Source organism: Ptiloglossa arizonensis, chromosome 10, assembly GCF_051014685.1.
Source record: "Ptiloglossa arizonensis isolate GNS036 chromosome 10, iyPtiAriz1_principal, whole genome shotgun sequence".
Taxonomy (NCBI): Eukaryota; Metazoa; Arthropoda; class Insecta; order Hymenoptera; family Colletidae; genus Ptiloglossa; species Ptiloglossa arizonensis.
Genome location: NC_135057.1, coordinates 5,497,962 through 5,518,625, shown reverse-complemented (window position 1 = coordinate 5,518,625; position 20,664 = coordinate 5,497,962). Strand labels below are relative to the sequence as shown.

General features: G+C 41.7%; 1 protein-coding gene across 11 annotated transcripts in view; it reads right to left on the bottom strand.

Moving 5' to 3' along the window:
* Nucleotides 1–20,664, bottom strand: part of Smash (smallish) — a 243,138-nt gene that overhangs the window by 5,204 nt on the left and 217,270 nt on the right. For 8 of the 11 annotated variants that reach the window (XR_012993583.1, XM_076322698.1, XM_076322695.1 and 5 more), the window contains 9 exons: nucleotides 19,961–20,149; nucleotides 19,079–19,366; nucleotides 17,024–18,415; nucleotides 15,554–16,567; nucleotides 6,167–6,475; nucleotides 4,124–4,351; nucleotides 2,524–2,885; nucleotides 1,346–1,718; nucleotides 64–120 (listed from right to left, as the gene is read on the bottom strand). Coding sequence is in view for 10 of the 11 variants with exons in the window: in XM_076322698.1 (XP_076178813.1) it covers nucleotides 64–120; nucleotides 1,346–1,718; nucleotides 2,524–2,885; nucleotides 4,124–4,351; nucleotides 6,167–6,475; nucleotides 15,554–16,567; nucleotides 17,024–18,415; nucleotides 19,079–19,366; nucleotides 19,961–20,149 (4,212 nt within the window). In the remaining variant the exon portion in view is untranslated. The remainder of the gene's footprint in view (nucleotides 1–63; nucleotides 121–1,345; nucleotides 1,719–2,523; nucleotides 2,886–4,123; nucleotides 4,352–6,166; nucleotides 6,476–15,553; nucleotides 16,568–17,023; nucleotides 18,416–19,078; nucleotides 19,367–19,960; nucleotides 20,150–20,664) is intronic. The other 3 variants (XM_076322704.1, XM_076322702.1, XM_076322703.1) reach the window with 2 other exon arrangements.

Genomic DNA, 20,664 nt, shown 5'->3' with positions numbered 1-20,664 from the left:
TCTTTGTTAGAAGCAAGCACTGAAAATTGTAACAAGAATGGTTTAAGATAATATGTCCCTTACCCCGGAAGCAAACTCGTCTTCTTGATCGTTCAACCCAGCACCAACCAATGTTGTGTTCTGCGAATAATTATCAACGACACGCCCGTTAACGATTACAGTGCGACATATTTCATTTACAACATGCAATTCGAAACGACTGTTAGTGCACCTAAATTTACGTGCAAGCGCTTCTTTCATTCAAAGATATCATCTCGTATTTCAGGAGTTGATTTTACGTAATATTTCTGAGAGGAACAAACAAAGGACAATATAGGAGATTATTTTGCAATATTGGCGCTATTTTTATCTCGTACAGGTGCTACAGTCGGAAGACAATGAATTAATCGATCAAGATCACCGTCCCTGCTATATCGTTTCGCTACTCCATTTGTCATTTTCTCATGCTAATTTGCTGGCATACGTTCTCTGTCTCTCGAAGAGAAAAGTAAGCTAGCTATCGCGTAACAGTACAACTGTAATGCGATTCAGAGTAGAGGGAAGTGGCCTTGAGCGATCGTTACATTTTCTTCCGATTATGTATATAAAGATAATAAACTTTGTTCTCTTAAAATTTCAGTGTTACAGTGAACACTTCTAAATGAAATCATGACACTTGGGTGAATTGTACGAAGCATTTAACTTTACGTAACAATACAGGGAAGAATAGGGTAAAGGGAAAAAAAAACATTTTATACGAACAATGGGAGACAATGACTCGTATGAAGTTTTCAGAGCTGGTCTTTAGTCATTTCGATACTAATCAAACGTAAGGGCACGTCTACAGGGACTAGTTACGACTCTTTCTTAAGCAAAGTAAAGAAACATCGCGACGCAAATAGATTCGTGTAAACAAAAATTGCAGTTGCAATTTACAGGTGCATTGTTGTGGACAAATCTCATCAAACCATGCAACATTTTCCACTACCAATTTGCTCGATGCGCCAATTACAAAAAGCTACGATCCGTTCATCGTAATGTCTAAACACATCCTGTTCGGTCTGTGATCGTACCGAATAGGTTAGTCTTGCTTAAAAGAGATTTGTGACTGTATGTCGGCGTTGAAGTATGAGATAAATTCGAAAATTGAATCGACTTGACCCGAACTTTAACTCTGAAAATTGTACTCGACGATGGAAGGATTCGAGAAGCTGGGCAAACTTGAAAGTCGAAACAAAAATCGCAACTATCTCATATTGCAAACCGGACTCCATGTGTTCATACAAACGTTTCGAAACCGATCACGATCAGGCAACGGAAAAGAAAAAAAAACAAAAGAAAATAGAAAATTTGAAAGAATGAATACCTCTTGCTCGCGAATTTGATTCTCCATGGTTCTAATGCGTTTCTCTTCTTTACGACGAGCATCCGCCACCCTCCTTTCCTCCTCGATTTCATTTTGGAGTCTCAGCTGTTCCGCTTGGGCCCTCAGCTCCTCTTCTTGTCTCTTCTGCTCGGCGCGTTTCGCCTCGGCTTCGACGTGCGCCGCTTCTTGTTGTCGCGCGGTCTCCTCTTGCTGTTTGCGCATCGCCTCCTCCTGTTTGCGCAGGTTGTCCTCGTTTTTGCGTAGGGTTTCTTCCTGTCGACGAAGGACCGCTTCCTGGGCGCGTTCCCGTTCCAGTTGCATCTTCTCCTCTTCGAGTTCGCGAAGCTTGTGCGCCAATTTCTCCCCCAAGTCACTGTTTTGTCATGAATGTCTCAATTACTCCACGCCAACGGCCTCGGTGTCTATTCTTTTTTTTTGTTTTTTTTTTTTTATTCTATACAAGGTAGACTAGCATTCGAAAGATACGATCGAGATAGAGGAATGACATAGTGATAGCGATAGCGATAGTTGCGTATACAAGCGCCAGGAAAGGACCATAAGTATTAAGGTAAAAGTATTTCTTTTTATTCATAACCGTTTGTACATTGATCCCGACATACAAATTTATTATAACTTTATATACGTATATACATACAAGAACACGCTTAGAGATAACAAGTGTATCGTTCCAACGATAGAAGGTGTCCGTTCCGAAAGTTCCACGTGTTCTCGAGACATCGACGATTATCCAAACGAAACTCGTTTTCTTTTTTATTTTTCAACTAAGCTAGAATCAACGATCGAATTTTCACTAATCATCGAACGAACATTTTGGAAGCGACACCTTCGACTTCGCTCAGTGTTATCGACGAACCGATATCGTGACGAAATTCTTCGTCCAGACACCTAGCAGAAGTTAAAGAACACTTAAGCGTATGTTACTTGGAATAAGTTGAAAGATAACGCTACGTACACCTAGAAACCGCATAAATAAAAACCAAAGAAGCGAGAAAACAAAATTTTAGGGAAAAATGAAAATCAACATTACACCGATCCCCGAACAATCGTGCAGGAGTGTTGCACGATTGGTCTAAAAGAGAAGCGACATCGAACCTAGTCGATAGATGTGACTCTAACCCCATCCGTCCGGCATTGAAATTGTCCCGTGGATTTCCTACCTGTTCATCTCGCAATTGTTCCCGTACCGCCACTGCTCCTCTTTCTCGAGGACCTCGATGATCTCTCGTTCTTTCTTCGTGATTTCGTCCTCTTCGGACGAGGTCACGCTCGCGCCGAACGGCTCGCTGCTCTGACGACTGTGTTGAGACATGTCCGGGCTGACCGGTTGCTTGGTCCAGTCTTCGGCGTGGCCCAACTCGACTCCAGAATCCCTTTCGTGGCTGGAATCCTGTTCGTAGTTGCTATCGGTGTCATAAGAACGACGATGAAGCTGCTCGATGCGTCTCTCCTCGGCCAGGATCATCGCCATGTCCGGTGGCTTAGTTAGAGTCAGTTCGCGTTCCAAATCGTCGTCGTTTACCTGCGAGTTATAAACGATTATTGAAAATAGTTGAAAATTGAATTCAAACCAGTCTCTAGTTACGATATTTAATATTAGCTTGTTCGGAGAGTCGTTTTTTTTTTTTTTTTTGATGAAAATGAAACTTTTTTAGAGTGTACAAACGTTTTATTTCATCGTACATTCTCCATTTTGGAAAACGAAATGACTTTCCGAACAACCCAATAGATTGGGTTCGTCCACAGCTGACTGGTGCACTGCTTTCATTTTCTTTCGAGTATTATCGCAATTTTTAATAAATCGAACCATTTACAACTGTGTAGAATTTTGAAGCCTCTGATCTAAAGAAAATATGTAATTTGAACATGTGCTGTTAGTCACCGAGATAAAGGGATTTAATTCTTTGTTTTGTCAGACAATGGCTATCGACAGGATTAAATACACCGATCGAGGATTTACTCAACACGCATATCGCAAGAATACAATATTGCAGCTTTGGAAAAACTTCCAATCTAACACTGGGAAAGTGTTAACCAAACGTTCGCAGAGATAACATTCTGCATATGTGCACAATTTGAAATTAAAACGAAAGAAGAATCAATCGCAAACTTTTTCGTGCGATCAGAAGGAACGAAAATCATACTCGTGGAACATCGACGACTCTCAGCTCCGTAATTGAAACTTTCCCCGAACGAGATCGATTTAAATTCGATTTAAAATTCGTTAAAAATTCGCAAACATATCCACGGTATTCGTGTCGCACCGTTGTATATTAAAACCGTGTCGTTGCGTACAATTATCGCGACGAGGTGTAGTTTAAATATTTCGACCACTTTTTTTTTTCGAAAAACGTCGACGTCCCGCGTTCGTTGAGCGAACCTGTGAATTTCGTCGGTGCACTCCGACGTAGATAATTGCTATTGTGCGTTACGTAAATCCATTCACGTGCTCCAATTAATATCATTAAACGATGTTACGCCGGCGATACGATCTTTCGCAACGTTAAACGCGGGTGTATCAACGGCCGCGGAACACATTAGCTTCCGGAAACAAGTGAAAGCCGTCGAAGTGGTGGAACCTCGTGAGAAGAAACGAAAGTATGAGAGAAAAAGTGTCGAGTATTTCACGGGAAAAATTTCGTACGTCGCACCCGGCACTTTGCGTCACTCGAATATTTCAATACTACGGAAGCACCGGGACGTGTATGGGTTTTTTTCCAATTTTTTCCACATTGAACGTTATTGGTAACGATCTCGTACCCCTTCGATTCCAAGGAAATCGGAGCGCCTCGTGCGTAGCTCCTTCTTGATCCTGCGCGTAGAATTTAATCTCTTCAAGGGTTCTATGGGAAGGCTCTCCTCGTCGCTGATGTCCACCGGTGGCGGTGGTGGTTTCTCCTTCGGTGGTTCCACGCTGGTTGGTGGTCCAAGAGGAAACGACAGCCCCATGACTATTTCCTCGTCGCTGGATAAATTCAGCGGCAAAATCTGTCACGACCAAGCAACGATCAATTGAAATCTCGTAATAGAGTTCGAAATTTGATTGTTCAAAAAGTCGTTTCGTTTTCAGTTTGGTGGGAATGGAACACGAATTTTTTTATAGTGTATAATAATTTTGTTAAATTGTATATTCTCCATTTTGGAAAACGAAATCACTTTCCGAACAACTCAATGGATCAGACGTTACATCGTTAATATTATCGTTGAATGTAGATCGTATTTCTTCCGAATCACAACTTTCTGCGAAAATGACTCGTCGAATAACAAATAGAAACGATACTGATAAGGATAGCGAAATTGAATCGAGCGATAAATGTTCCTGGACCCATAGACCTTCGAACCAAGCAGGTAGAATTACACTACTGGCTAGGAGTATGAGATCATATGTTCACTTTTTACAATAGACGGGCGTAATTAAATTAAAACCGTGAGAATCTGCAATAAAAGTATTTTTTTTTTTTTGCGATGACAACATATTCCCATCATTATTCGTTAGTTCTGTGGTTCTTTGTAAAACTTTGAGGGAATTTTACTCGAGGTACACGAGTGATTCGTACTTCTCAATATTTGTATTGTTATCTGGATCGATTTTATATTTTACACGGAGTACACGAAAAGAAAGATATTTAATACATCGATCTTCGATGAGAAATTTCCAAATTTTAAGTAAACGATTCGAGAAACAATTTTGTATTTCTATCGAAGCTTCGAACAATTCTTTGTTAAATATCCAAGTTTCGTTGCTTTGGAACAGGAGTGCGTTTGTAAATTTATAAAAAGTAAATTATTTGTCCGCGAGCCTTATTAAATCTTCGCAGAACAATGCCTCTCGCTTTCACTAACCGAAGTTCCCAAAGGAAATACTTCAAGAAATGATTTCACACGTGTTGCACGCGTTAAGACTGGCGCAGAGGAATCGTTTGAAAATATTTTTTTCCTGAAAAATATTACAGGAACGTTGCACCGAGTATTTCTCGCAACAAACACGATTCGTGTTTTCGAGAAACACTATCCAAAAAAACGTGTATCGACTAGTAACGCAATATCGCGTCGCTGGAGCGTACAGTAAAGAAAAAAGTAATTCGAGAGAAAATAACACCTGGGGGATCTCGGTAAAATTGAACGCGAATGTTGGTAAATTGTCGTTAGAATCTTCCTCGCGTATAAAATACAATGAAATGTGTCGGTATCCGCAAACTATTGCCGGCGCACTGCGATTACACTGTTGATCGAAGATTAACTTACAAAAGTTTCGTCATCAACGCGGACCAATCCCGTCCATAACCGATAAGACGTTCAAATAAAAACAAGGATCCGTACGAGACGTACAGTTGTAAAATCCTCTAGAAATAGTCGTAACGTTGCATCGCTAACATTATCGTCGAGACTAGATCGTATTTTGTATTTCAATCGGGACACTACTTTCGACGAAAATGACTCGTCGAATAACGTTCCACAAAATTGCTACGACTCGCTTCCAACAATTCCTAAATTACTCAATCGTACGCGTCCCGATTTTAACTTCACAACACGTCCAGCGATCTCTTTCCGTACGTCACAGATTCAATCTCGTATTCGTGCTCTCGAATCGTCGAACAAGTTTGAAAAAGTAAAAGAAACTAAAAAAAAAAAGAAAAAGAAAAAACCTGATCCAGAAATAATAAAGTCCACGTGCCCTCGGGATCGGTGGAGAGCGGTTTCGAAAATTTCGAGTGTCTCCGAAAAAACGAAAGTCGACGAGACAGTCAGGCTCGGTCCGGTGATCCCGTAGATCACCGTTCGCGATTAGGTTGAATCGGTTACCTGTTTCGAGATGGGCGACACCGGGCTGAGCAGGCTCATCGTGTCCACCGTGCCGATTCCTTGGCTGACGAGGGTCAAGGTCGTCGGTCTTTCAGGCCCAGGGACGTTCGTGGACGCGGTGGTCTCAGGTGCATCGCCGCGCGAATCGATCGACTCCTCGATCGAGTTTCGCGGCGATGGCTCGGGAGCCTCGATCTTCCCGTTCATCGGCGCTTCCTTTTCCTCGTGCTCTTCGTGTTCGACTGGCGGGCTCGGCTGGCAAATCGCCGCTGCCTCCTCTTCGTCCGCTTTCTCGATAACGATCGGTTCCTGAAGAGACGCGCTGCGTTATTGCTTCTGCCGTACGGAACTGGGCTTGCGGCTAGCACCGCACGAATTTTGCAACGCCACATTCTATGCAAATCGACAACCGGCCGTGCTTTGCCAGCGGAGCAGCAGGGTTTCTCAAACTTTGCCCCGGCGGGTTCGGCACGGTCGCGGTAGACCATTCACGCGTGTAACAGTTCGCGCGTCTCGGATGGCATGCGATCAAGTGGAAAAGCAATCGAACGTCGCATCGTCGAGTTGTTTGCTCTTTCGGTTCCCGATTACGTCTACGTTTTCTATACGGTGTTTCGTTTTCATTTATTCTTACCCGGGGAATTTCTCGAAACTTTCACGAATGCTCGTAACTCGTTGGAGTAAGGGTCGTATCGGTATCATTTTCGTAGGGTGTGCTCTCGAAACTGTTCAAGTATTCTAAATTGTTCAACGGAGCAAACGTACGTCGATTTCGTAATCAGAATGTACAATTTGGCGAGTGGTCGTAGACAGAAACTATTGGCTTGTTCGGAAAGTCATTTCGTATTTTTTTTTTTTTTTTTTTGGTGAAGATGAAACACGATTTTTTTAGGTGAGAATGAAATACAATTTTTTTAGAGTATATAAACATTTTATTAAATTATATATCCTCCATTTTGGAAAACGAAATTTCATTTTTTTTTTTTGAAAATGAAACACGGTTTTTTTAGAGCGTATAAATATTTTATTAAATGATATATTCTCTATTTTGGAAAACGAAATGATTTTCCGAACAACCCAATAGATATCGTCTTTGGTGAATTTTTATTTGTGAATTTAATAAACGAATTGTAAATTTAATACACATTTACACAAGAATCGTAAATGTGTGTTTCATTCGGAAGAAATTGATTCGTTCGAATCATTGTTTCAACGTGCAAAGCTTAACGAATCTTTCCAATTTTAGAAATCTTCCAAAACAAGAAGCCTCGAACAGTATCAACTCCGAATTAACGTAAATAATAGCAGTAAGAACATTTTTCTCGAGCGTATTAATTCTCGTACGTATCTATGTATCGTTCGTTATCTCCTTGCGCAGAATTCTTTTATCCAATGATTTTTGATAAGACGATCTCGCGGATGATAATCGTAACAAAACGAGGCTCGAGAAACACTGGATTTCGAGCAACAACTTGAGAGGCAACTGCGGTTTCGGATGGAAGATTATTTTGCATTCCGCGGGTCTCGTTCTGGGTTGTCTATTGGTTTTTCTCGTGTTCACCGTGTTTTCGATAGACGTCGTTGCACCGGCGTTCATGCATGACTACTGTCGTAAGCTTTTTTGCAAAATCCGTGCAGAAACGAACATAGGGAACGGGACGTTAGTCCGCGTGTGCTAACAACTCGAAAAGTAAACAAACGGAAATTTATCACTGCAGATCACGTCACGGCAAGTCTCGGTATTGTTACAAAAGTTTTTCCAAACAAAACAGATCAAAACTCGTTAATAACGTGTAGTGTTCCGTGTGCGAATAGTTACGATATTGAACTGTCCGTTTACGAAACAAACGAAACGATAAATACTATATTTCGAAAGAAAACTAAGGGAAGTAACTATACAAGGTGTTTCGTAACACGTGGCAAGATCGTAGGGGTGGATTTCAGACTGGAAAGTAACGAAAAAGTTCATTCAAACGTATGCTCGATGCAATCTTGTTTCTAAGTTACAGCTTGTTCTAGATTTTAACAATTCCTTCCACAACTACAGATGGCATAGTTAGATATGTTCTAGACGCTGAAAGACTCGAGAACCGATGCTAGTCTTGTTTTCAAAATTTACTAACGGCCGAATCTACAGCTTTGTATTATCGAAATTGATTCGTTACAATACCCGATTGTGTACATTTTGTAACAATTCACCGTTTAGGTGAATTAAAATCGATGAACAGTATACCACGCTAGTATACTATGCAATTGTTACCATTTTTTGCACGAAACTGATCATTTTCCTCGAGTTATCTATCCAAAAGATATACCTACGTTAATTTCTTTGCTTATACGCTATTTTTCTTTTATTTTAAATTCTAATTTTCTTTGTGCAATGAATTGTCAATTTAACTTCCCGTTATCGGAAAAATTTTAAATCTCATGTACTTGCAAACTACTCGTGCAAAACAACTTTGTTCTTTCGTCCTTTGTATTTACTAAATATACTCATATACAATCCTTGGCAAAAAATTATCCATCGAATTGTTCCAACCTTCACTATTAGTAAAAGAATGAACAAGATAATAAACGAATAAAGTAATTTGAAAAAAATATTCAATAACGTTCCCTCGTTTCTATCAACGGACATTTTGTACGGAAAGATGAACACTTTCATAATTTTCAACACTGCCACGTGCTCGTGTCTCATTTTCGACGCAAAGTGTTCACAGTCCCGTTGATATTTCATTTAAATAAAACGAACGCTTGCGTTAAATTTCTGTGACACTCGTCCAATAACATTTGCCGTAGTCGTACCGATCGGATATATTTTGCAAGAGTCGTAGCCGGTCGTCGCCATTAGCATTATGGTCTACGTTTAAAGTGAAAATCATGGCCTACTTAAACAGTGAAGTGGCAGGTCTGCATCTCGTGCATGGACTTGTAACACAACACGCGTAACACAAAACCGTCCACAAAGCTACAGAACGCGTAAATTTTGTTTACGACGTGTTTCAGAATCGACGATCACGCGGATATAGGTTCGTACTAGAGGGCAGCCGGTGGTCGTTTCGGGCCCTTTCCTCGAAGGTAGTCCGATCGACGAAACACGAGAAAGGCTGTAACTTCGAAACAGGGTCGTGTCACGCATAATATTTGTACGATCGTTTTCTACTATTTTCGACTCTTCGATCCATTCCAACGTTTCCCGTATCGGTTCACGAACGATTCGTTATTTAATGTACCATTGGTCGTGCGAAACTCGATGGTCAATTAAATACACTTTCAATCACACGAATGAGTGTGCATGCGCCGGCACTAGGAAGCACTTGTTCTCCATGCAGTTCACTGTGTCGTAAGTTCCGGCGCAAGATCTGATGTCATGTGCTATTGCCGTGGACTGACGAAGTGCGAGCAAACAGAGCTAAGACCTTTCGACAATATTGATAACGTTTATCTAGATAGAACGGGGTAGGTAGATATACACGGGACTCTGAATTCGCTGTTTTCACAGACTGCTCCTGATTCGCTTCACGTAGCCCGTAGATGAATCTAACCGTGAAAGATCACGGCGTCGATAATTTCGCGATCGATTTCTCACGTTTCGAAGCGTGAAAGAAGGATAACGCTCACTCGGACGCGATGTCCTGTTTCAATTAACCGTTTCACGGCGAAGACGATTAATTTTTTTTAACCACCGATACCATCGAAGACACTTAAGAGCAACATTAACGAACTGAGAAGACGCTTCGCGAAAAGGCAAAGAAAAAAAAAAGAAAGAGGCTATCGTTTCGATTATTAGCCTCGAAACTTTGAAAATTACGATCTCGAGCGATGGTATTTTTCAACGATATAGAAATTACTCGTCCGAATGAAATTTTTTTACGAGAATAGAACCCGAAAGTAAAAAAGGGAAAGCGAACTCTCGAGATTCGAAAGTAAACAACACGATAGCTAAGTATTTACAATTTGTAATCGAATCGAATTCGTTTCTATTTTTAAGGGAAACGAAAAAAGTTTATTTCTACGATAGAGCGCAAAGTCTCGTATAAATCGATCGTGATGAATCGTAGCATCGAATTAATTCCAGGATCGGTGGTCTCTCGCGGGATAATCGCGAAGCTGGTGAGATAAATAGAATTCGATAAATGTAAACGTATCGTTGGACGATTTTCGTAATTGATTTCTCAATCGTCCATAAGGAATACGAAAGTCACGGATCGTCTGTTTGGATGGCGTCGAAACGGATGCCCCGACGAAGCTTTTATCGCGAGAAACTACATCTGTTTCCATTTGGAATATTTCCAGACAGATAATTATTCCATCTGGCGATATATAGATACGAGTACAAAGACCACCGACCATAGCGGCGCGATAAATCCCGCCACGATTAATCGCGAAGAATGTATTTCGCTATAATTTAGGGAACGGACTTTCGGTGATTCATCGTTTCGAGAATGATTTCATTGACCGATTGGGAGGTCTGGGAATTTCGTCCAAAACGTCGAAACATTTCACGGTAATTATTCCAAGTGTCTATAATTCAATCGAGTCGAAGAATAGTGCAAGTCCGAAATGAAACGTTTTCAAATAATCTCGGAACTGTATTACGTAAGTACACGTTGGGAGCGAGAACAGAGGTACGTTGAAATAGTGTTTCAAATGGTCTATTTAGTGCAACGAGTGCACAGAGTTATTTTTTCTAATATTTAGAAATTTAATTCCGGACTTGTAGCGTTCTGCGACTCGTACATTCGTTAAATTAACAAACATTGCGACAATCGCACAGAAACACGATTTTTGAAGATCGTTGGCTCATCGATCGCGTAAAAACGATGAGACACGATGCAACGCAACGTATCGTATTCCTTGCAATTTATCGCGTAAACAAAAATAAAACATTCCAAGTCCAAGTCTCGCTTCGACGCTAAAAGTTGATTATTTTTTAGAAAATACCAACGCTACACAGTATTAAAACATATACGTGGAGTAACTGCAATAGAAAACTAATATTTTGATGCGTGAGCACGATGTGCGTTAATAACAACGGTGCGTATTATTTACAATTTGAGAAATGTGCGTGTGGAAACGATTTGATAACTGCTGGTATATTTAAAGGATCGGTTGATCGTGCCAACGTATAAATTGCATCGATTCTACGTAACCTGCTGTACCTACGCAACTTTTACCCAGAGAAAATCTATGTACAAAATCAAAAGAAAAAAGAAAAATGTTCAAAAAAAATCGCGCACGACAGACGGAGAAATCGGTGTAAAACTAGGGCATCGTCATAATCGATTAAGCTGGTGCCATGCATGTAACAAACCCTAGATCGGGAGCAAATATCGCTCTCGATAAGCGAGGAAACTAATGTGATCAATCGCAAGGTGGAAAAAAGAAAAAAAAAAAGAAAAGAAAAAAGAACACATGGTTGTGGGGGATTATCGCTAGATCGAGCAATTGATAAGCGCCGTGTCTTACCTCTTGGCCAGTAGCAGAGCTTAGATTTTAGGACACTCGCTTGAGATTTCACGATGATAATCGTTGGCGCCGCTACGACAAACAAGCTAGTAAGATGGAACAAGTGCTACTTGATCGTCTCGATGATCGATCTTACGTCTGGTGCGTAATTTTTCTCCGATCGATGTGTTGTTTGCGAACAATTCTCCCGTTTGGTCAATTTCAAACAATCGAGAACAACGGTCGCAGCAGGAAACGGTAATATTTGTTTCGAAATAAAATTAAATGAAAAAAAGAAACGAACCTTTTTAAATCCGAAATAATGGTTAAAAAATTGGAAAAAGAAAGTAATTTTATCGATGGAACAGTTTTGATCGTTCTTTCGTCGCTACGGGCCAACAACGCTTCGATAACGATCGCACTTTTGGTTAATTGTTCGAGCGATTACAGGGCGAGTCGAGACGGGCCTGGACACTCCATTGACGAATCGTTTCAACGATCGTTCGATTGGTTATTTTCGTGAGAAAAACGATTCTTACCTCCTCGATGCACCGATTACGTATCGAAGGAACGAACGCGAACACTCGACACGATTGAACGATTAATCGTGACAATTCAGGACACGTTTATCGCGACGGGTCAGATACGAGTTCTTCGGTAATAATTAAATGTCACTCTGACCGACCTCCGATCCATGGGTCACGGGGACGACACTTTAAACGTGTTTGCTGCTGGAATGCGACTGCTGCACGCTACAGAACGACTCGTTGTCCAATGACGACATACGTCGTGGAAACGATTAAACGATTTTCGACGCAGCGCGAGATTGCGAAACGTTTGCACGCCGACTTCGAAGAATCGCTCAAACTTTCATTTTCATCGTAGAGAGCGTTTCTGGATTCGTACGTCGATCGTCAAAATATGGTATTCTTCCTCCGGAGAATAGTATAATGCAGTGAAAATTATTATTATCTACCGTAAGAACGAGTAATAAATTTGAATTTCTATTTTTGAACGAATATGTATCAATCTTTTATGTATAATCAATTAACGTGTTATTTTTAAAAATTTAATTTAATTATAGGAAGAAGCAGATCAATTTCTATTTGAAATAGAAATAAGAGCTTTTATTTGGCAGAAATATTACCAATTGTAAGCTATAATCAATTAACGTGTTATTTTTAAAGATTGAATCTAATTATAGGAAGAAGCAGATCAATTTCTATTTGAAATAGAAATAAGAATCTTTATTTGACAGAAATATTACCAATTGTAAGCTATAATCAATTAATGTGTTATTTTTAGAAATTTAATCTAATTATAGGAAGAAGCAGATCAATTTCTATTTTAAATAGAAATAAGAGCCTTTATTTGGCAGAAATATTACCTTTATTTGGCAGAAATATTACCAATTGTAAGCTATAATCAATTAACGTGTTATTTTTAAAAATTGTATCTAATTATAGGAAGAAGCAGATCAATTTCTACTTTAAATAGAAATAAGAGCTTTTATTTGGCAGAAATATTACCAATTGTAAGCTATAATCAATTAATGTGTTATTTTTAGAAATTGAATCTAATTATAGGAAGAAGCAGATCAATTTCTATTTGAAATAGAAATAAGAGCTTTTATTTGGCAGAAATATTACCAATTGTAAGCTATAATCAATTAATGTGTTATTTTTAGAAATTGAATCTAATTATAGGAAGAAGCAGATCAATTTCTATTTTAAATAGAAATAAGAGCCTTTATTTGGCAGAAATATTACCAATTGTAAGCTATTGTTCTAGTTACTCATAGACGGTGTCGCGTTTGCATTTGTCAAACATACACAGGGTGACGTAATATTGAAGTAGGCGATAATAGTGCTCGCGTTATTGATCGTGGTAGATTTTTTTTTTAACCGATCTTGAGTCATTTTAAATTACGGGATACTGTACTCGGTTTTGAAACCTCTATTAGAAAATTCGTAGAAGTAATACGTTGTTTAATTTGAAAAAAATTGCTCATTCAAAACCCCAAACTTTTGCTCATAATCAAGAATATACACAATTTTTTCTAAATGTCTGGCCCTGTATATTACAGTCAATTGAAGATAAGAGTTTAATATCTAAAAAAAATTGCAAGATGCAAAAATAATTTGGCATTCTGTCTCGTAAGATAATGTTAAGAGTGGTAAATACAAATTTTACAGAAAGATACCTTGATTTCACATAGACAATTGTTGTACGCGTTCAAATTTCGGACGAAAAATGACGATATTTCGACAACCTCCGTATCGATCCACAAATACGCAAAAATCGAAGAAAATCGACTTCGGGTAAACCCCTCATGGAAGAAAACCGCCCCATCGAGTTACTTCGTGGAACGCAAATCATTGGAACGCAATTTGATAATTTATACTGTTTCCCCTTTATTTGTGATTAGACGTTTCGAATATATTCAGCAGATCTTCCACTTTCATTTCGAATAATTCGTGATGGCGAAGACAATGACGATGTGATCGACGTGTTGAAATTCAGGCTCGATATAAAATTTACGACGCTCCGATTCGTTGGTGCGATTTAAATTAACGGCGCTCGACGTGGGTGTCGCACGCGTATCGGATACGACGAACTTGAAACCGGGATTTCGCGCTACGAGAGTGAACCGTGCGAAATCTCGAGTATTATAACCATGCGTCCACGTGGGCAAAATTTCGATTCACCTCTCGGCAGTTGAAAAAATGACAGAAACTTTTCTTCTGAAAAAAAAAAAAACTCGATTCACTCGTGCTCGAAAATCCCTTTCTCAATAAGACCCGAATGCTGTTCTGCGGTCACGATGGAAACACGACACGACAAATTTCTCTGCCCACTGAATTTTATATTTCGTTTACCGCGACTACTCCGAGTACCACGTTCGTTTCGTTGTCCACGCGCGAGTGTCGACGAGTCGCGTAAAGATCGTTTAACAAATTGATCCGAAACGAGCATCGCGCTCGGTGCGTTTCAACGTTACTCGTGATTATTCGTGTTCGCGGTATTCGTTACTGTTTCTTCCCTTGTTGTTCACTTTTGTGTCCATCGTGAGATGGTTCTCGTTACGTATCACAAATGTCTTCTTACGGTTTCTACGTATCAGGCAGCGATCGGATCGCATCGGCATCTTTTTAGGTACGAGATGCGTTTAGATTAGGCCACTAAGATTTCGCGCGAGTCACTGTGATTATCGATATTATTCGAACTGCTACGTCCTTCACCCTCCGGCTGGTACGTGTTTCCGGCTACCTGATCTAATTCTACTCGATACTGGGGGGGAGGGGATAATTATATACGTTTTGCTCCTGTGTCGTCTATTTACATCGTTAGCTATGGTCTCACGCCTTCGTTTCCAGCGAGATTTGTGCGTAATGGCGGATAATAAATACGTGTGGAAGCGATAGGCGAAGACGGGTTATATTATCCGGGGGAGTCGTAAGTGGCAGGACTCGGTTTCCCGATCGAACCGCGATTCGAGACGCGAAAAATCATTTTTCGGGATCGCGTTTGTTCGAGAGCGTCAAGGAGCTGTTGACCGATCACCGATCATCGTCCACTCGAGATCTCTACCCTCGAGTCGAATCAACATCGTTGAAAACGTCTTATACCCTAACCCTTTTAAACCACGTCCACGAATCCTGTATCGCGATCGTTCTAGAACGATTCAAGGTGTTCTCTCAAATCCCTTCGTTCGTCGTCCATTCGCAACCGGGATAATTCCCACCACTTAGACGCCCGCTCTAAGCCCATTCTTATGTACAAGATCTAATGGAAGTTAGACGAAGCTAGGTCTAACGAGGGGGGAGATAGGGGGTCGGGGGCGAGAGATAACGGCGCTACACGAAGATAGCCAAAGACGAACGATCCTCGCGTCTCTTAAGACTTTCTCAAGGGGCTGCTAGATTGCTGTTCGATCCTAACCTCGGTTGTTGAGCTCTGCTTGTCAACGACGCGATCCACGGTGATGAACGGTGTCACTGGAGGTGTCGTAGGTGTCTTGCCCTGAGGTACCACCACCTTTTCGCAAATTTCCACCACCGTCCGGCGTCTTTCTCCAGGCAGTGTTTCTTCACCCACCGTCACCTGGTGTTTCGTGCTGGACGCGGTCAAGGGAACGTGCTTGGACACCGGGGACGATTGATCCGGGCTCGTGGACGAGGACACGGGTATACATGATGGAATATTGGCTGGAACCGTGACGCTGGAACTAACGGGGATCGGTATCTCCGATGCTTTTGGAAACAGTGGGGACGAGATCGAAACGGTCGGACTCTTCACGTTCGACGTTCTCGACTTCAGGGATGGTGTTTTTGGCGAGGAGGGCGAAACGGGTGGGCTCAGGGACGACGTGGAACTCGTCGGGGACGATTTGCTGCCTATCGTCTTTCGAGGAAGCGGGGTAGGGATTTTCGATGCTGCCCGCGGTGACGTGACTGGCGTGGTCTTTGTTACTTCTTTCGAAGAACCGTTCGAGGCTGAGGTAGCGTTAGACTCTAGCTGAAGGGTCGTTGGAACGATCACTGTCCTGGCCGGTGACAGAGTACAACAACCGTCGACGACACCGGGATCTAACTGCACCGAACACGCCTTCGTGATTTTGATCGACTCCTCTTTCGAGAGGCTTTGGCCCTGTTCGTTGATATCGAATTTTGGATTCTGCTCATCCGCGAAGAGCACGGAGCTACTCGATCCTACGTTCGTTTTCTTAGCGGGCAGAGAATCTGTTTTGGTTTCGGCGAGTTCTTTGGGTACAGGTAGCTTTGGTTTCGGGAGCGTTTCGGGAGGTGTTCGTCGCGGAGGTACTTTGGGACTTTGATAGGCGATCGGGCGACACGTAACAGGACAGGGGCGAAGTGTACTAGAGTTAGTAACCTCTATGTGTGCCTGCGATTGCGATTTGTTAGTCGACAGTTCCCCAGAAGTGTCAGCAGTACCCTAGAGAACCAAAGAGTTATAGATCGTATAACCTGACGTCCCATAACCAGAGAACAAGAATAAGGTTTAGAAATGAGACTAGCGATTGTTAAACGAGTACGAAAGGTGCAGTCGTGAAGTAACGATCGACTCGACACGATTTCTAGCCGTGTGTATCGATCTGGACCGGTGTTTTCTACTCGAGTCGTTTAACAGTGTTACTCGACGACCGCCCTTCGAGCAAATGAAACATCCCGGAACTTTTAATTTCGACAAATTTACTTTCGCCTTGATTCAACCGTAAGTGGTAGAAGCTATTTTGAATTGCCTTTAAGCGAAAAAAAAAAGAAAAGAAAAGAACTGTATACCCCGTTTCGTTACTCTTGCTTCGATATATGCCAGCCAAGTGAATACGACGACTAAAAGTGGTCTTATCCGATAGAAGAACCGTCATGCAACATCGTCGTCGCGGCTTACCTTCTTTGTTACTACTGCTTCCTGTTGGCTGGCAGAAATCGTCGAAATCTCGTTCACGGATACAGCGTTTGCGCTCTGTTCCGCGACTGTTTCTTTCGCTGTCTCGACGTCTCGAGGTTCCTCCGGTTTCTCCTCGATGACCTCGTGTCTCTCGATGGTCGTGCTAGCGTGCACGATGTCCTCGTCCACCGGTTCGTCGGCTTGGCTGACGGAGCAGCTCACGTCGGCGGTGTGGATGCCGGAGTCCTCGCGATCCGTATCGTTGAGGAGCTCGGCGGACGAGGACGAGGCTGGGTAACGTCTACCGTAATCGAGCTCCTCCAGGCTTTGTACACGCTCGAATGTGTCGGGGCCGCTCGAGGCGTCGGCGTCCAGTGAGTCCAAGCTTCTGTGAAAAGCGGTCCTGGGCACGCGATACTCCGAATCGGGCGACGAGCTTCTCTCGCTCGGTGTGGATGTGTCGATTCTGTTCTCCTGGTCCCGGAAACACAACGAGTGTTTACCAACGAACGATCTCTTGTCGGCCGACTCCTTGCTCCTGGCCGCGTCCAATGCGCTCAAACGATCCTTGATGGTCTTGGCGGATAGCTCGCCGTTGTGTCGAGACTCGTGAGCTGTGCCCGGTGCAGACGACTCGTCGCTGCTGCTATACTTCTCCAGAGTGGACAATCTCTCCCTGAGCGGTCTGACCGTCTCCAATTCCTCCGTGCTCAATTTACGATGAACGGAGCAGCTCTTGCTCTCCCTCTCCGTGGTCTGTTTCTCCAGATGCGACAATCGTTCGCGGATCGAGCTCATGTCACCCGAGAGTCTGTTCAACGATTTGCCGCTCTTCTCGGTGTTCTCCGGCTCGTGTTTCTGCTTCTCCAGGTTCGAGAGCCTTTCCTTGATCGATTTCGTACCGGTGAAATCGCCGGAGAGCCTGTTGTTCGTTTTGCTGTCGTTGTTCTTCTGAGACGCTTTCTCGAAGATCTCTCGCCTCTTCAGTATATCCACTTTGACCACCGGCACAGTGGACTTGCCATCGTCGTTCAAACTAGTCTTCGACGCGTTCGTCGACGACTTCGCGCTATCGAGCTTCGCGTCCAACCCGACCAACGATCTTCTCGGTATGTTCTGCGACACTCTCGACACGTAACTACGAATCGCACCCTCGTAGGTGTACTCCTCCGGTTCCGGGGAGCTGGTCGTCGCTGTCGTCGCCGAGTCGTACTCTTGGTTGTTGTGATTGTGGTTGCTGTGAAATCCATTTCCGAACGGTTTCTTCGCGATCGTCGTCGATGTCGCGATAATCGTTGGCGACGATGCCGTCACGTCGTTGTTGATCACGCTCTCGTTTGGCACGTTATCCAGGTCCGAGTGGTTCTTCTCTATTTCGCTGTCTCTGTCGCTCTGAAAAATGGGAGTGCGTTTGTTCTGTTTTAATCGGTATACTCAACGTGGGTGATGATAGTTGCTCCGTGTCGAGCAACTTCTTACAACTTTCTACGGGAAAAATATCTTTGGAACTTTGTACTTTCGTACAGTTGAGAATCATTCTACGAAAATCTTTGGAACTTTGTACTTTCGTACAGTAGAACGTACAGGGATTATCGTTGATAACGAATGTTGAGAATCATTCTACGAAAGAACTATCTTTGGAATTTTATACGTTCGTAGAGAAGAACGTACAAGGATTATCGTTGATTTAATTAATATCGAGGACCATTCTATAGAAAGACTATCTCTAGAATGTTATACTTTCGTAGACTAGAAGGTACAGGGATAATTGTTGATAATTAATATTGAGGATCATTCTATGAAAAAACTATCTCTAGAATTTTATACTTTTGTAGAGTAGAAGGTACAGGAATAATCGTTGATAATTAATATTGAGGATCATTCTATGAAAAAACTATCTCTAGAATTTTATACTTTCGTAGACTAGACGTACAGGAATAATCATTGATAATTAATATGGAAGGGGTTTATTGGTCGAAGAGGTTTCTGGTCTATCGGTAAGCAACGAAAATTGGGACGTTATGAACAAGTTACCAAAGAGGGTGTTAATCTTACCAGGACACTGTGCGTATCATCGTGAGTGTCGCCGCTAACAGAGCTCTTTCCGCTGCTGGTGCCTATACCAAGGTCACTTAGGTCGTTGGCATCTTCCTCGTGGTACATGGCCAAGCTGATGCTCAGTTTGCGACCCCTATTGCCCCTCTCTTCCATCATTTCCGAGAAAGTCTTGCTTCGACGACGCTGCCGATCGTGTTCCTCCAGCTCGAGTTTCTTCACCTCGACCACCCGCTCGATGATGTGCTCCTGACGCTTCCTTCGACTGCTCTTCCAGTTGTCCAAATTCTACGAATAAGGTGAGAGTGACGATCTCGTGTATTCGATAGTACAGAAGGTGTATATACACTTTATTCCTCGAAGAGATTATATTGGATTGTTCGGAAAGTCATTTCGTTTTTCAAAATGGAGAATATATAATTTAGTAAAATGTTTATACGTTCTAAAAAAATCGTGTTTCATTTTCACCGGAAAAAAAAAACGAAATAACTTTCCGAACAACTCAATAATTTATCAAATCGATCGAATCGAACAGGGTTTCTTCGTTTTAGAAATAATCGAAGCTTTTACGAAGTTTAATTTCGCATTACCGTGTCGCAAAAATAATCGCTGGCAATTACTTTTACTTGTCAATATTATTAACTATTATCCGATAGTCGGTTGTCAAGATAATCAATGGGTATACCAGTTAGAATGTTATAAATCACTGTCGATCGTAACTTATCATTTGAATAGGAGTTGTTACTACAACTTCTTAAGTATTAATGACACGACCTCCAATTATAGTGCTTCGGATATTTGTACACGAGCGCAAATATTATGTGGGTCATAGGAGAGAAAACGCGTTAAATTTTACAAGGATAAATGGATCGATGACCTTACCGATTGCCAATCTTCGGGATCATCGCGGACTTCTTGTTTTATTTTCTTCACTTCTTGGACCTTTTGCAACTGTTCCTGAGCTGTGCGATACAAGGAACACGGTCCAACTTTGACGAACTGAAGAGGATTGGTTGCTTGCTTAGGAGGTGTTTTCAAGGTGGTCTTTAATTTTGGCGGCTCGTGTGTGATCTGGAATTACAAACAACTCGTAATTAATTTCATTTGCGTTTATTTTACATCTACGTATTATTATTTACATTTGCCAGTTAACTGATGTTTGCTACAGAACTCGAAAACTTTTGTTTCACTTTTAAATGTCTCTTCTTGCTAATAATTTGCAAACGCGTTGTATCTGGCAAATGTAAAATTTAATGTACAGTCAAGGTGTTTGAAACATCGTTAGAATTGGTTGAAATTCTACGTAAAAACAATCGAATTAAAGTAAACTAAGTTTTATACAACATCTTGTTCAAGCAATTTGAATTATTTTGCAAAATCTTCGATTTATTCGATATTATAGACCCTTCGATGAAATAAAATTTTATATTTGTCAATTACTTTGTTCACTGGAGTATAAATACGAAAAATACATTTCGGATGACGACACTGTTTCTATTTTTCTGTCAAGAAGAGTGATCCGTCCATACGCTCTTGAAATCTGCTCGCATCGACAATTTCTTCGATAAGAGAGCAACCCTCGTGGA